General features: G+C 40.0%; 1 protein-coding gene across 3 annotated transcripts in view; it reads right to left on the minus strand.

Moving 5' to 3' along the window:
- Positions 1-240: 240 nt before the first annotated feature.
- Positions 241-15255, minus strand: part of LOC141994562 (interleukin-1 receptor type 1-like) — an 82234-nt gene continuing 67219 nt past the window's right edge. For all 3 annotated transcript variants that reach the window (XM_074964809.1, XM_074964803.1, XM_074964818.1), the window contains 4 exons: positions 11204-11349; positions 8790-8933; positions 7576-7740; positions 241-4772 (listed from right to left, as the gene is read on the minus strand). In XM_074964809.1, coding sequence (XP_074820910.1) covers positions 4375-4772; positions 7576-7740; positions 8790-8933; positions 11204-11349 — 853 coding nt within the window. In that variant the 3' untranslated portion in view covers positions 241-4374. The remainder of the gene's footprint in view (positions 4773-7575; positions 7741-8789; positions 8934-11203; positions 11350-15255) is intronic.

Raw genomic sequence — 15255 nt, forward strand, 5'->3', positions numbered from 1 at the left:
GCCTTGATTAGAAGAATATCAGTTATCCAAAATTCCATTATCCCACACCAGATTGTCCCCAAATAGGTACCATGTTGAAAATCAAAGGGACTATAGCAACATAAGTGTAGGTTTCAATGCCCCTCTGCCATGTACATTGGTCAAACTGGACAGTCTCTACGTAAAAGAATAAATGGACACAAATCAGATGTCAAGAATTATAACATTCATAAACCAGTCGGAGAACACTTCAGTCTCTCTGGTAACGTGATTACAGACGTGAAAGTTGTGATATTACAACAGAAAAACTTCAAAACCAGACTCCAGTGAGAGACTGCTGAATTGGAATTCATTTGCAAATTGGATACAATTAACTTAGGCTTAGAGACTGGGAGTGGTTAAGTCATTATGCAAGGTAACCTATTTCCCCTTGTTTTTTCCTAAACCCCCTTTGTTCCTCAGACGTTCTTGTTAAACCCTGGATTTGTGCTGGAAATGGCCCACCTTGATTATCATACACATTGTAAGGAGAGTGATCACTTTAGATAAGCTATTACCAGCAGGAGAGTGCGGTGGGGGGAGAGAAAACCTTTTGAAGTGATAAACATCCATTTTTTCATGGTCTGTGTGTATAAAACATCCTCACTGCATTTTCCACTTTATGCATCCGATGAAGTGAGCTGTAGCTCACGAAAGCTTATGCTCAAATAAATTGGTTAGTTTCTAAGGTGCCATAAGTACTCCTTTTCTTTTAACATAAGTGTAGCATTTCACACCCAAAAGTGTCCCTGGCTCAGGGTTCTTACTGTCTTAAGCTTGTCTTTTGTCCAACAGTGAATGAACAGGAAAGTAACTAGAATAAGAGACAGTTATCCACATTTATTTAAACATTTATAACTCATCCCCATAATATTTGAGTATGACCTTAATTTTAAGTATGAAGGTTTTGTTTGTTGTTTTGTTAGGAAGGTGTTAGTTAATGTCAAAGGAACTACAGAGGCGCTACCTGCCCTGCCACTCAGAGGGAGTGTTTCCACCTGGGCTCAGAATACAGGCAGTCCTTGACTTTATGGCGTTCTGCTTACAATGAATAGCACTTATGTTTCTGAATTGACACCCTGATTCGACTTACGTTTCTTTCGACTGTGACACTTGGTCCCGCAATGGAGTGGATTATGGTTCCGAGTTATGTTTTGACTTATGATGCCATTTTCAGGAACCAATTGTGTTGTAAGTCCGAGGACTGCCTGTACATACTTAGAATTGGAAGAGGAAGCAAGCAGAGCCAGCCAGAGAGAAAGCAGAGTGAATTTCTCTTCTCTCTCTCTGAGCCAAAAAGGTGGTCTTGGATTTTGACACAGGCCTGCAGGAAAAAGTTTGTGATCCTTAGGCAGGAAATAAGGCTATGTCTACACTGCACACCTTACAATGGCACAGTGCCCCTCTCCTGCTAACAAAATAAAACCACCCCAACCAGGGAGCGTTTTTTGTCAGTAAAACTATTGTCGATCAGGAGTGTGGTTTTTTCACACCCTGACCAACAAAAGTTTTACCAACGAAAGTGCAGGTTAGACGTAGCCTTAGGTGAGTTTTACATTGGACATGTTTCCTACTGGTTTTATCACAAGTCCTTCAGAGGACACAGTAAAAAGTAGTCAGACCAGTCTGTGGTAAGTGGACAATTCTACTGTAGGATGGTACCCAGGGCAGTGGTGTTTACTTTGGTAGGATAGCCAGCCACAGACATGGGGAAAGGCCTTGTAAATATCTGTGAATCATGAAGGAAACAAAAGGGGCTACAGAAAAGACACTGGGACAAAATAAAGCCAGTAGCCTTCAAAGAAACAGAGAGGGTTTAGGAGTCAGACTGAACTTCTGCTTGCTTTTCAGATTGCAAAGCTAGACACACACACCCCTTCCCAGAGCGGTTGAATGAAAGTTCCTACCCAGATATCATTGTAGTAGCTGCCTTACTGAAGGGATTGGAAAATGAGGCAGTCTGACAGGCTAACAAGGACACTGTTCCAAGAATAGCATGTGGTGTTGAAAATCAATGGAATTTGAGTGGGAGGAGACCAAAGACACAGTAAGACAGGAGTTGAAGGAATGTAGTACAGACAGAAAGAATGATTGTGTGAAGACACGCAAGACACTGCATAGCAATAAAAACTAAGTGCAAGACCAAATAAATGTATTGCTTAGGTTGTCAGTTTAAACACAAAAATAGGAAATGCAATCATGAAGGTTCCCATGTCATCTCCATGATTATATTTATACACCATCGATTCAGTTCACTATTGGGAGAAGCAAATGCTACCCTTGACTTCTGCCAGCCAGTTCAATCTTCCGCGTTGTCATGTATTTTTACCAAATTTTGAAAGCTTTTCAAAACTGGAAGTTATACATTAAAATCTAGTGGACAGTACAAAGAAAAATAAATTCCATATAACTTTAATAGGGACAAAATATACCACTGGAGTTTCTGATGTATCTTTTATGATACCATACACATTCAAATTTAATCTACCTAGTTTATCCCGCACTTTTCATCAGTAGATCTCCAAGCACTTTACAAAAGAAGCAAGTATTATTTTGCCATTTGACTCTTTGGAAAACTGAGGTACAGAGAGGCGAAGTGACTTGCCCATGTTCACACACTATGCCAGTGGCAGAACTGGAAATAGAACCCAGAAAAACAAGTGTTACCCATATCACCTCTTGCAATTACTTAATTCATCATCATCATATTAGTCAAAATGAAGGGTTAATATTTGTACAGAAATTAACCCTTCAAGAGGTGCAAGATTACCCATTTTTTCTAAAGTACGTCAACAATAAAGCTGGGCATCTTCTACAGAATTGGTATCCTGATCCTCAACAAAATATAATTAATGGACAGTTTTGAAGCAAGGAATGTCAGAATGATCATACTGTGATCAGTATATGAAAATATTTAACTCAAGCCTGAGTAATTTATAGATTTTCACGGAAATATTTGAGCATCAATTCAAGAAAATTCAGAAATCAGGGGTTTTCAAAACACCTGTCTGACACTGTGTACACAGTCCATTTTTAGTAGTCAAGCAACAAGACTCCAAAATTGCACACAACATTAAATCTAATGACTTAAAATGTATATCTAAATATACAATATGTAAAATGTGGGCATTTTAATATTGCCATGGGAAACTTAACTTCTGTATCTCCTTATTCTTTAAATTTACAACCTTAATGCTATGTTAACAGGTTTTTGGAGGGCAGGAAGGTTCCCCTCAAAAACAAAGAAGAGAGGAAATCCTAGCTGATCCACTTTGGAATGTGTACTAGGACATTTGTACAGCTCCACAGATTTCAAACTACATTACTATCTACATACCAAAACTCAAGCGTAGCACAATAATTCAGCAATTACGTCGTGTACATGATGAATTAAAAACAGCCAAGTTCGGGCATGCACAGTACATACTTCTAAAAATAACTTCATTAGCTATTTATTTTCCAAACTGTTATACACAGCAACAGTTACTCACTGTGGGCCAGCTATAAATGACACTTTAATATTTAGCCAATTGAGTTGACTGTGTGCAAAAAAACTAATTTTTGTTCGGAGTGGGATAATGTACAAACACACTTATCAGTTAACTCAATCATCTGAGCAGATTTTCCTTAAACATTAAAAAATGCAAAGATCAAACACTAAGCTTCAGCCCCAAAAGGATTTTTTTAAGATTGAAAACATTGGTTTATAATAAAAATATTTCTAGCCTCACAGAATCAGCTACTGCAAGAGTTGCTCTAGAAAGTAACGCTGAAAAAAGGTTCCATTCTTTGACAGGCTAGTACAAGGTCCCCTTCTTGTCTTATGTCTCCCTCTCACCTTGGACGATACCACATGATGTAATACAAGGATTCATCTTTTAGTAGATTGAATAAGTCCATAATTAATAGATTGCAACACATGAATGAACTAGAGTTTTGTTTCATTCAAAACTACAGGTTTCCAGATCTAAACCCATCATATAAAAGTCAGGATATAACAACACTATTTCCTTCATTTTCATCCTTTTTCTATTTGGAAAAAAACATGTCTTTAAAAGTGCAAAAAAATGCTTTTCGTTTTCCTTACAAAAAATGTATTTCTTCAAGAAGTCCTGCAGTTCTTGTTACAGGCCACTGCAATACTGAAACAGTGCTTCAGAGTGTTCTTTTGATCTGCTCAGGGGAATGGAACCCTAAATCAGCTTTTCAAATCTGTCAATGATGTTGTGGAGGCTTTAATCCTGTAAGCCTCCAAATGAGATGGCCAGTGTATAACACACATGGGTACCCTACAACCAACCATTTAAAAAGCAATTGAAGTGAGCTGCTCACAGCTGTTAAAATTGAACTTGGGTGTCATCTTTGTAATGTTATTGTATGTGGAGAATTAAAGGCTGGTGGTAGTAACTGTAGTTCTGAGGGAGACAGAGTTTGTCTGGGTGGCATTTGGTATCGTACATTTTTCCAGAATTTTGTACTTGCCGAATGAGATCTCTCTGTGAATTCCCCTTTCCATCTGATGGCCCCATGCTTTTGCTTAATATATTTGATGGATTCTGGCATGTTTGTGTAATCCTTTATTTTATCCAGTTCAATTAGAATAACTTTAATTCCATCACGGATAAGAGCGTTGTACACGGCCAGTTGCTGTTCAGAAGTATCATCTAACACACTATAACAGGATGATTCTGGTACTAACACAATTATCACTCTTCTACTTTGGTTGATTTTTTCATCAGCGACATTGACCACAGCTGTAAACAAAGAAAAGCAGAGAGAGGTTTTTTTACTCCTGTAAAAGCTTATACAATGTTTGTTACTTTCATATTGTGGCTGTTTAGTTTTCAGAAACAAAGATGTCTTACTTGTCTCCTTACTCCATATTATTCATTGATATTAAACCTGTAACTGTAAAAAGTTGGCATGGTTAAAAAAAAAACATATTGATTCCATACATATCTTTAGATAAAGCTAACAAATGTCATTAGTATATTAATACATGTAACAGGATTGCTTGCCCCTGTGCTTTAGAGCCTGGGGCTAAGCCAGCCCTGATTACAGGACAAGCCACACCTGAATTGAATCAAGTGATCCCAGGGTAAAAGGCATCAGGAAGCTGCAGGGAAGGGGCTCCTGCAGAGTGAAGCTGGGGGGCGGGGGAGGGAGGTCTCCTGCAGTGGTCCCTGAGGAAGGCACAGTTCCTGAGGGAAGACAGGCTGTGCCCAGCTTAAGCTGGGGGCAGGGGTGCCGTGTTATTCTGATTGTTCTAGAACTCTGATAATTTAATAAAAAGGCCCAGACCCAAGAAGGGCTGTGATTGAACGAGACGGCATGGAGTTTGCTGAAAGTGTCCTGAAGAAGAGGAAAACCGGGGCAGGCCGCTGCAGAGGCACCCGCTGACCACGAGAGGGTGGTTGGGTGGCAGCTGGCCCTGGTACACTAAGTATGTTGCAACTAGATCATCAGGAATAAGTATCAGTGTGAAAAAACTCAAATTCCTATGAAAACTAAAGCAAAAATACTCCGCCTTAAATCGTGCCCTGCAGACGGCTCAAGGAAGTAAATTTCAAACAAGAGGACCCCCACCCATGAGAAGGCCTGCTAACATGACTAGAAAGTTCTAGGAAATGACAGCAAAAGCATACCAGCCAATCTGAGGCCTGTCCTACACTACAGAGTTAGGTTAATGTATCGCAGCTTATGTCGACCTGACTTTGTAAGGGTCTACACTACAACGTTGCTCCCACTGATGTAAGTCGCACGCTATACTGACCTAATAACTCCACCTCCGTGAGAGGCATAACACTTAGGTTGATGTAGTTAGAGTGACACAGTGTCTGTGCAGACACTGAATATCGGGGGTAGCCATGTTAGTCTGTATCCACAAAAACACCAAGGAGTCCGGTGGCACCTTAAAGACTAATAGATTTATTTTGGGATAAGCTTTAAGTGGTTTTTTACCCATGAAATTTTATGCCCAAATAAATCTGTTAGTCTTTAAGGCACCACCGGACTCGCTGGTGTTTTTGTGTAGACACTGTGTTACTTACATCGACTGTTGGCTGTCAACCCCACGCGGGGCTCACAGTTGGGACCTGACATCCCCCACACTGCCCTACTTAAGTCAGTGCAAGCACTCCTGATGAGGATGCATAACACCAGCTGAAAGAGTGTAGCGTGGGCATGAAACGCCACTGTAATACTTGCGGTGGCTTTACGGCAACCTAATATACGTCAACTTAATTTTGTAGTGTAGATAAGGCATCAGCCACAGAGACCTAGTGTAGGGCAAGCAGTGTAAATATTCGTTTTAGTAAAAAATAAGTTATCTGCATTATTAAGGATTTATTCAGAAATATGAATGCCTTCTGCTAAAATTATATCTTAAGACAAAAGCATGTGTAACCCACACACCTCCTGAGTGTGGTGTTCTGTCCCCTCTAGTGGCATCAACACCACGGAGAGAAAGAGATTAAAGAGTCTGCTCTACAGCCTTAGCTAAGAGGCATATGGCTTTTAGCTCATGCATTAGAGGCTCACGCACTAAGCTCCAGAGATCCCAGGTTCGATCCTACCCGCCAATGACCAGGGTCTGTCAGTGTTCATATGTTCATATGGAAAAGCTTGCTTTTCTAGAACTAAGCACATATTGCTTACTTTGACAAACTTCCAATAGAAACTTATTTGGTTAAACAATTTGGAAAAAATAGACCAACTTTTAAGCTTGGTTTTAATTATTTTATAGTGCATAAGTACAGCTGAAAGTGTATACAAGACGGTACATGAATAACTCAGTGTTATCCCCACCTTCTCCTCAGGAAAGCAATCAGTGAAATATCTTTCCTCAATTTCAGTGCCAAATGTTAGAATCTTAATTTCAGCAAAATATGGCAAAAGAAACATTCCCTTTTTAAAAGCACTTGGAGAACACATTGTTTTGCTCATATTTGGATTAGAGTCATGCATTTTCTCATCTCTTACTGATCTTTTCTGATACCGGACACAAAAGAGTTGCTTTGTAATAATTTTTATGTTAAGTTGAATCATTTTGCCACACTTAAGTGCCCTCTCCCCTCTCATTGCCAGATGAGTCATTCACATTTTATTTGCTCTTCATGGGTAGCGGTCAGAGTGGAAAAGTAAAGAGGTACATTTGCCGGAGGTGAAATGACATGCCAGTAGCACTTCCCTTCCTTTGCAAGTGCTGCTCTGCCATTGTCCCTGACCCTGTGGATAATGAAGGCTGTTACCAGTCCTCTCCCTCCAATCAGCACATCAGTACCAGCTGCTTAGGCTAGTTACATATTAAAGGAAGAACTAGGAGCTGATCGGAGGAAAAGCAGACAGGGCTTTATGGAAGCACCAAGCACAGTACTTCCACATTACCCATGGAATTACACAGGAGGGAGGAAAAAGGATAAGAGACTGCCTACGCTAATCAGGCTGCGTGGGGCACACAAGTTTGCTTATCTCCATTTCGAGGTTACTTGCAGCTCACCTTTGAGACTGGTGAGAGAAAACATAGAAATTCCAATTTTAAAAAAAAAAAAATCTTACCTTGTCCTGGTAAATCATCCCTTCCAAGTATAAAGAGATTGTATCCACACTGTCTCTCTAAAACCTCAGGTAATATCTTTAGCACAAAGATATCTGGTGAGTAGAGGCTGCTTACTCTGTTTTTTGGATACAGCACATATGCATCATAGATCTTCCCATCTGAAACTAACCAAGGTGAGCAAAATGATTAAGACCAAAAAGCGTATTTAATAAGAAAGTAAACTATAGTTTTCCCCACACAACACTGCCATGGGCACAAATCCTTTAATTAAAGTTACTTACATAAGTATAATTACTCACACTAACAGTAACAGTTTGTACACGTAGACCTTTAAACTTTAATATGCAAAGGTGTAAAATTGATTACCTTTGAACAGTCTTTGCTCTACACTAAATAAAAAAAGCATTATCACCAAACTATCTGGTTCAAGTACAGCATGTTATTTAAGTTCCAAGTTACTCATAACTGGTGTTTACTGCTTATGACCTGAAGTTAAAACAAACAAAACAAACACTATTCAGAACGATCAGGAGTGTTATGATGTATCTGGAACAAAATTTCCAGTAAGGCCTGATTTAATAAACTTTGTACAACTGAAGTAATTACCTCAATGCAGTTATTAAATACATTTTACTTCTCTCATGGTACATTTCCTCTCTTAGATCCTCACGATTGATCTAAATTCCAGTATTCTGCTCTCTTGTGTATGGCATTCCCATTGCTAATGCAAATTCCAGGAACACAGAGAAAGCCGAATATCAGTCCAAAATATGGATCTGAGAGAAATTGTCTTTAAAAAACATGTAGATGCTTAGGATTTTTCTCTGCGCTCTTTTACAAAAATGCACTTTCATATGATTTATTAGTACTCTTCCAAACAGTAATTAAAGGGAAGGTAGCTTGAGCACATATTACAAGCGCAGAATACTTCAGCCAGCCATTTTAACGCAAACAGCAATACAGTACATCAACAAGTCAGCACACTGCTATCAAATATACAAGCCAATCACTGCCATTTTAGAAATCTGAAGCATTTTAAATAATCTAAGTCAGAAAATCTGCAAGTAGTTTTCATCATACATCTCAAAAATGTAAATGCACCCACTTTGGGGGAAACTCCAAATGGGATCAGTCTCACTCCAGGATCATTTCTTGAACGCATTCCCAATTAGATTTTAAATACTGTAATCTTTTTTCTTAAGAAAACACATACCTTCTTTACTCAGAAAAGGATGGCAGGAGTTCCGATACCAAAGCACAATGTCAATCTTGAGTAGCTTGTAGACAAACACAGCAACAACTATTACAAATACCAGTGAAACAAGTCCTCCAATCAAGTAACCCTGAATGTTTGGAGCTGCATTAGCAAAGGGGGGAAAAAAGATACATTGGAACTGCAGCATGTGTCAAATGAAACATTCAAAACATTTTCTACAATCCAACAATTTGGTCTCTTAAAACCAGCTACTTGTGTAAGGATTCAAACCATGCAACCAGCAAACAAGGAAAGACTAAAGATTCTTCCTGCATGGTTTCAACATAAAACTGTTATTGGCCAGCCTGCTAGTAAACCCAGAATGCATGCCATCTTGTCTCAACAGAGGACATCTTTCAGTCAAAAATGTTACCATACAAATGCAAAGAAATTGTATTTTCCAACCAGAAAAGAAATGCTGATGTTTACGCTGACAAGACAACTGACTCAGAATTCTCAGACAAGTTTGATTTAGGACTTGTCTACACAAATATTCAATTTGCAGCAAGCTGGGGTGTGAATCTACCCCACATTGTGTAGTTCTCTTTGAAACAGAACTAGTTCAATATTCCTCAAACAAACTGTGAATGTGCATCAGGAGGGTGCACCCCAACAGTTAATCCATGGCAGGCTAAGAGAGGTAGATTCACAGCCTAACTTGCAGTGAACTAAATCTTTATGTAGACAAGCCTTTGTTAAAAAATTGGCACCTGGTTGTAGAAAAAAAAAGTAAGTAGTAAGACAATCCCACATGAAGACAAAGAAAAGTGAACACATAAATGTGTTCTCTTGTTACATCATATGCTCTCTGGAACTGGAACAGGAACGATCATTTATTAAATGACTGTCCTGTGTCTAGCACAGTGGGCGACCAATATGGTAGAGGTTTCTAAGTGCTAATGCTGTGTAAGCAGCAACAACGGAAAATTCCCAGTTACCTGAGTGGGAGTTGTTAGCACTCAGCACTGTGCAAAATAGCCCATGTTTATTTAAGTGACTAAATATGGTTTTAAGAGCACAACTTTAGGCACCCAAACTTTGATAATTTGGGATATTAACAGAATGAGACCAGCCACAAGTAGTAATTTTGTAGTACGAACTACATTATAGGAGTATTGTATTGTCTCATTTTAGTGCAATCTGTGCTCTGTAGTTGCATTAATGGAGGATTAAGATCCACAGTCAGAAAAAGTCCCAAAGAGATGCAATATCTCTGTAGGGTCCATTCTCATGAATGAAGTTGCATGCATTGTGGAATGCAAGTTTGCCTTTTGTACTCAAAAACTGCTTTGGGCTTTGCTTTAAAGTAGTATTTTTAAGTCTTATAAGCCTCCCCACTCTGCTATGCCTTTATGAACTCTAGCTCCCTCTTCCACTCTCCTTTATGGCACACTAAGCCAGTGGTTCTCAACCAGGGGTACGCAGAGCTCTCCCAGGGGGTATGTCAACTCATCTAGATATTGTCTACTTTCACAACAGGCTACATGAAAAACACGAGTGAAGTCAGTACAAATTAAATTTCATTCAATGACTTGTTTATACTGCTCTGTATACTACATCAGTGTGCCTCAACCTGTTAATCATGATTTATTTTATAATTATACGGTAAAAATGAGAAAGCATAAGCAATTTTTCAATAATAGTGTGCTGTGACACTTGTGTATTTTTATGTCTGATTTTGTAAGCAAGTAGTTTTTAAGAGACTTGGGTACACAAGACAAATCAGACTTCTGAAAGGGGTACAGTGGGGTACAGTAAACTGCTGATTATGTGCTGAGTCACAATGAATTTGGCAATAGGGACTTTTTAAATGTTTCACACATTCCACATTAAACAAAGCAAAATCTACACTCTGGGACAAAAAACAGAGTGTACAACAGGGGGAGTGGCGTGTGCATGGAATTCCTGCCTATCTGTTATGGAGTGATGCGGATAGAGGGAATCAAAGAAGCAGCAGCAGCCACTGCTCTATATATCCTCTTGTCCTCCTCCACACCTCAACAAAAGAATAGTAGTAATAATCTACCATGTCTGGAATAAGCTAAATTATAAATTTGTTTCCATTTATTTTTTTACTGAAAAATATTTCATTGATATTTTCTGAAAGGCTGTTGAGTTGAAATACAGAGTCCAAAGTTTATTAAAACTGATAGTTTATTTAAATGTGGTAATAGAAAGAATGTAGAATACTTTAACATTAGTATACAATTTTAACATCCCAGTCATTTCTGTTTAATACAGAGCTGCTTTACACAGTTATAGCCAATTATGGTTGATACTAGCTGAATCTTTATTAAACTGTTCCCTTTTCATTAATTTCTCATTACATGATCAGGTTAGAATTGTAGTTATAAAATTATTTTATATCTTACCTGGGTGTTTTAGTACAACGTATGCTACAGCTTCGCCATAGGGATGCAAAACATGACAGAAAAACTTGTGAGAATAATCCTTACTTTTCACTTCTGAAATGTTGAATCTTGCTCCAATTATAAAACCACCTCCCTGGGAAGGTTTTCTATCATCACAAAAAAAAAACCCACCAGTGGATAGAGAAATTATATATTAGAATTTCAATATGGACTAGGCAGACTTAACTGCAAATACAAGAAAGTTCACTTTTACCCTCAAGAGTGTATTAAGCAAGTAGAATTCAGGTCACTTGTGAGCAAACATTGATATTAGGAGTCAGGACTTTATAGTACAAAGCCTAGTGTCAGCAAAATAATGTACCAGAACCAAGGGTTTGAAACTACACAGATGGAACAATGATATTACACAGGTTGAATTACTGCCCACATTAGAACATTTAAACTTCTGTGGGAATTGCTGTCAGGTACTGTGCCTCCATATTTTCAGTTCTGATACTGTTGCTGGCCACTTTAAAAAATAGCTCCTTTCCATACCGACTGAGCTTTGGTTTAAACTGATTTAGCTGACATTATGGCTTTATACTTTAAAAGATAGATGAGGACAGGTTGCAAACTGATTTAGTTGTATTGGCATCCCATAAGAACAGTTACATACTTTACAGTAGCCAGGGGTCTTCGAGATGTTCTGTCCATATGGATTCCACACTTGGTGTTCATGCACCCCATACATGAAAGATCAGGTTCTTTTGACCAGCAGTGTCCACTGGGGCCATGCCTGTCCCCTAAGCATCCTCTTAACTCCCTCACCCAAGAGCGTAAAGTGCGGAGTAGGGTCTCAGTGCCTTCACCAATACAGAATCCCAGGGGAGCAGGATTCCATAATAGGGAAGGAGGGCAGGTCATGGGATTCTTGTGGACAAAACATCTCGAACCACAGTACTGTAAGAAAATAACCATTCATTCCAAGTTTGTGTCCACATGGTGGGTGCTAGGAGTCTTATTTAAAAGACTGTAGGACAGCCAAAATGAAGCTTCTTACAAGACACAGCTTTAGTAAAGTGCGTTCCAAACTACGTAACTGCCCTATACATTTCAGAAATAGACCACCTGAGTTCTGGTGGAATGAGCTCAGCTGTGCCTATGTGGCTTTAAGCTGGCTAGGCTAACTCATTAAGGTACTCTTGCATAGGTAGGAAGCCATTTTGATAACTTCTGTGAGGTTACTGCCTGATTCCTAAACATATCCACGAAGGACATGAGCAGTCTGGGTGTTCCTAAATGGTTTCGTCCTGTTCAGCGAATATAACGTTCTTACTGCATAAAGTGTGTGAAGTTTATTAGTAATGCTATACCACACTCCAAGCCTTTCACTGCACTGCAGCAGTGTCCACACAGTGTGCTGTAAGCTGGTGTGCTGATGGTTCACACCTTGGTTTGTGACACAGTAATTTGCCATGTAGACAAGTCCTTGGGCCACTGGCTGCCAAGCTTGAGACAAATCTAACACTGACTCTTTTGTCTCAGTTCCAAGAGTCTTGAGAGGGAAACAATGTCTCATTTCTGGAGCGATGTTCCTTTCTCAAGGAAATCAACATGTGGATCTAAGTAGACAACTGGGACATCTCAGCACTGCAGCTTGGAGTTGGAATCATGGCTGATGGGGTGCACTAGCTAAGGAGGACTGGAGGGAGGACTGAGCCTTAACTACTTCCTTCTTCTCCATATCTGAGATGGCTTTTATGGAGTACTCTAGAAGAAAAAAACTTTAGGTGGCCAACCCTAGTATGACACACTATACCCCTGGGGAACACCTTTGAAGCCACATATTCATTGTTGGTATATATTTGTGATATTTCATATAAAGCATGCCATGTGAGGTATCATGGGAAAGATTATGATCTGCTGAAACCCACTGTTGCATCTAAACATATATCCGATGAAATGAGCTGTAGCTCACGAAAGCTTGTGCTCAAATAAATTTGTTAGTCTCTAAGGTGCCACAAGTACTCCTTTTCTTTTTGTAAATATGTACAGTAGCTCCTTGCTAAACATTGTAGTTATGTTCCTGAAAAATGCTACTTTAAGCAAAATGATGTTAAGTGAATCCAATTTCCCCAAAAGAATTAATGTACATGGGGGTGGGAGGTTAAGTTCCAGGGAAAATAAATACACATACACACACTCACTCACTCTGTAAGTTTTAAACAAACAATTTAATACTGTACACAGCAATGATGATTGTTAAGCTTGGTTGAGGTGGTTGAGTCAGAGGGTGGGACATTTCCCAGGGAATGGCTTACTGCTAAATGATGAACTAGCATTCGGCTGAGCCCTCAAGGGTTAACACATTGTTGTTAATGTAGCCTCTCACTCTACAAGGCAGCACAAATGGAGGGAGGAGACACAGCATGGCAGTGGCTGCAAACATTGGAAACTGAAAGGAATGATGAACCCATGCTATCCCACTGGAGCGCACCACTCCCTCCACTTTCCAAAGTGCTGGGGCGGGGGGGGGGATGCATGTGTGTGTGAGTCAAAAACCATTAACAGCCATTGTCCTGCTAGGGAGTTACAATTCAATGACTAACTTGCACAAGGCCACACCAGGGGAATTGCTCAATCTTGCCTGGGGACTCAGCAATGCCCACCAGACATGCCTGGACTTGTGTTCTCCAAGCACATGGACTAAGGGTATAAAACAGAACCCATGCTTGGCCTTTTCTCCTCCCCACCTACGCTGCAAGCAACAAGGACACTCAGAAGATTGAAGACTCCAACAGAGGAGACTAGCCCAGGGTGAAATCTGTGTACTATGAACTGCAATATCCAGTAGCATGAGAAAAACTGCTTAATCTAGATGTTGCCCAGTCTAATAGGGTTGAGAGTGTAGGCTGCATGCTTATATTTTATTTTGGTAACCACTCTGACTTTTTGCCTAATCACTTAAAATCTGTCTTTTGTACTCAATAAACTTGTTTTACTGTTTATCTTTACAAGTGAGTTTGCCTGAAGCACTTGGTAAATCTAATCGGGTTTACAAAGGCTGGCGTATGTATATCCACTTTCCATTGATGAAGTGGTGAACCAATTAATAAACTTGCATTTCTCAAGAAAGGGTCTTGAGAAGTGCAAGACAGTATATTCCTAAGGTACAAGGCTGGGAGATGGGGGGGGAATTGGCTGGTGCCTTTCTCTGTGTGATTCATGAGTGGCTCTGGGAGCATTCATGCAATCTAGTTGGGTATGTGGCTCCACGTGCAGTTGTGCTGAGTGATAACAGCGCCTGGAAGGGTTTGCTGCTTGTCACTAGCAAAGAATTGTCAGAGACAGCCCAGGCTGCAGAGTTAAGGGGGCACAGTGGTCCCACAGTCCTAGACTGAACCCTGGGGATCCTGTCACACCTACCCTTTGGAGTCTGTTTAGAAATAGAGCAGCAGATGGAGCATCAATAAGGTATATGACCTTCACCTAAATCAAAACGGCACCTAAGAGGGCCCATCATTGAATGGCGTAGAAGCATCACAGGAGAAGTATGTCAAACCCTGGAGATTTAGTTTCTGCCATAGTGGCTCAAGTCCTGGTATCAAAGGGAGAGGGCGGCGTTCTGCACCTACCTACCTACCTACCGAAAAGGATTTTATTAAGCCAACAGGGACATTAAAAGAACTAGCTTAACAACTATATTAACTAATCACTAACACTAACTACAATAGAGTTGCAGAGAAGCAGCCTGACTCTGCACGGGTTCCATCTTGCTACCATCGATGCAAAAAAGAATCGAGGGATGGTTGGTCCCCTCCCACGAGTGGGGTAAGGGAGCACGAGGATACCTAGGGAACAAGCACAGTCCCAACTGAATTTGATTTGGCCAAATGAATCCAATTTTGTGTGCCTGCACACCAAGAGTAGGATCCATGTGAACAATCACTTGAAAAAGAATACCAGCGTCTACCCTCCCCATAAATCATTCTACGTGGTTCATCATCCAGCATTTTTGGCTTCTCAGTGGATAAGCATTCTGTCATGCTCCTGATGAGTAGCTGGGAGGCATG

Source organism: Natator depressus, chromosome 1 (assembly GCF_965152275.1).
Source record: "Natator depressus isolate rNatDep1 chromosome 1, rNatDep2.hap1, whole genome shotgun sequence".
In the NCBI taxonomy this organism is placed as follows: Eukaryota; Metazoa; Chordata; order Testudines; family Cheloniidae; genus Natator; species Natator depressus.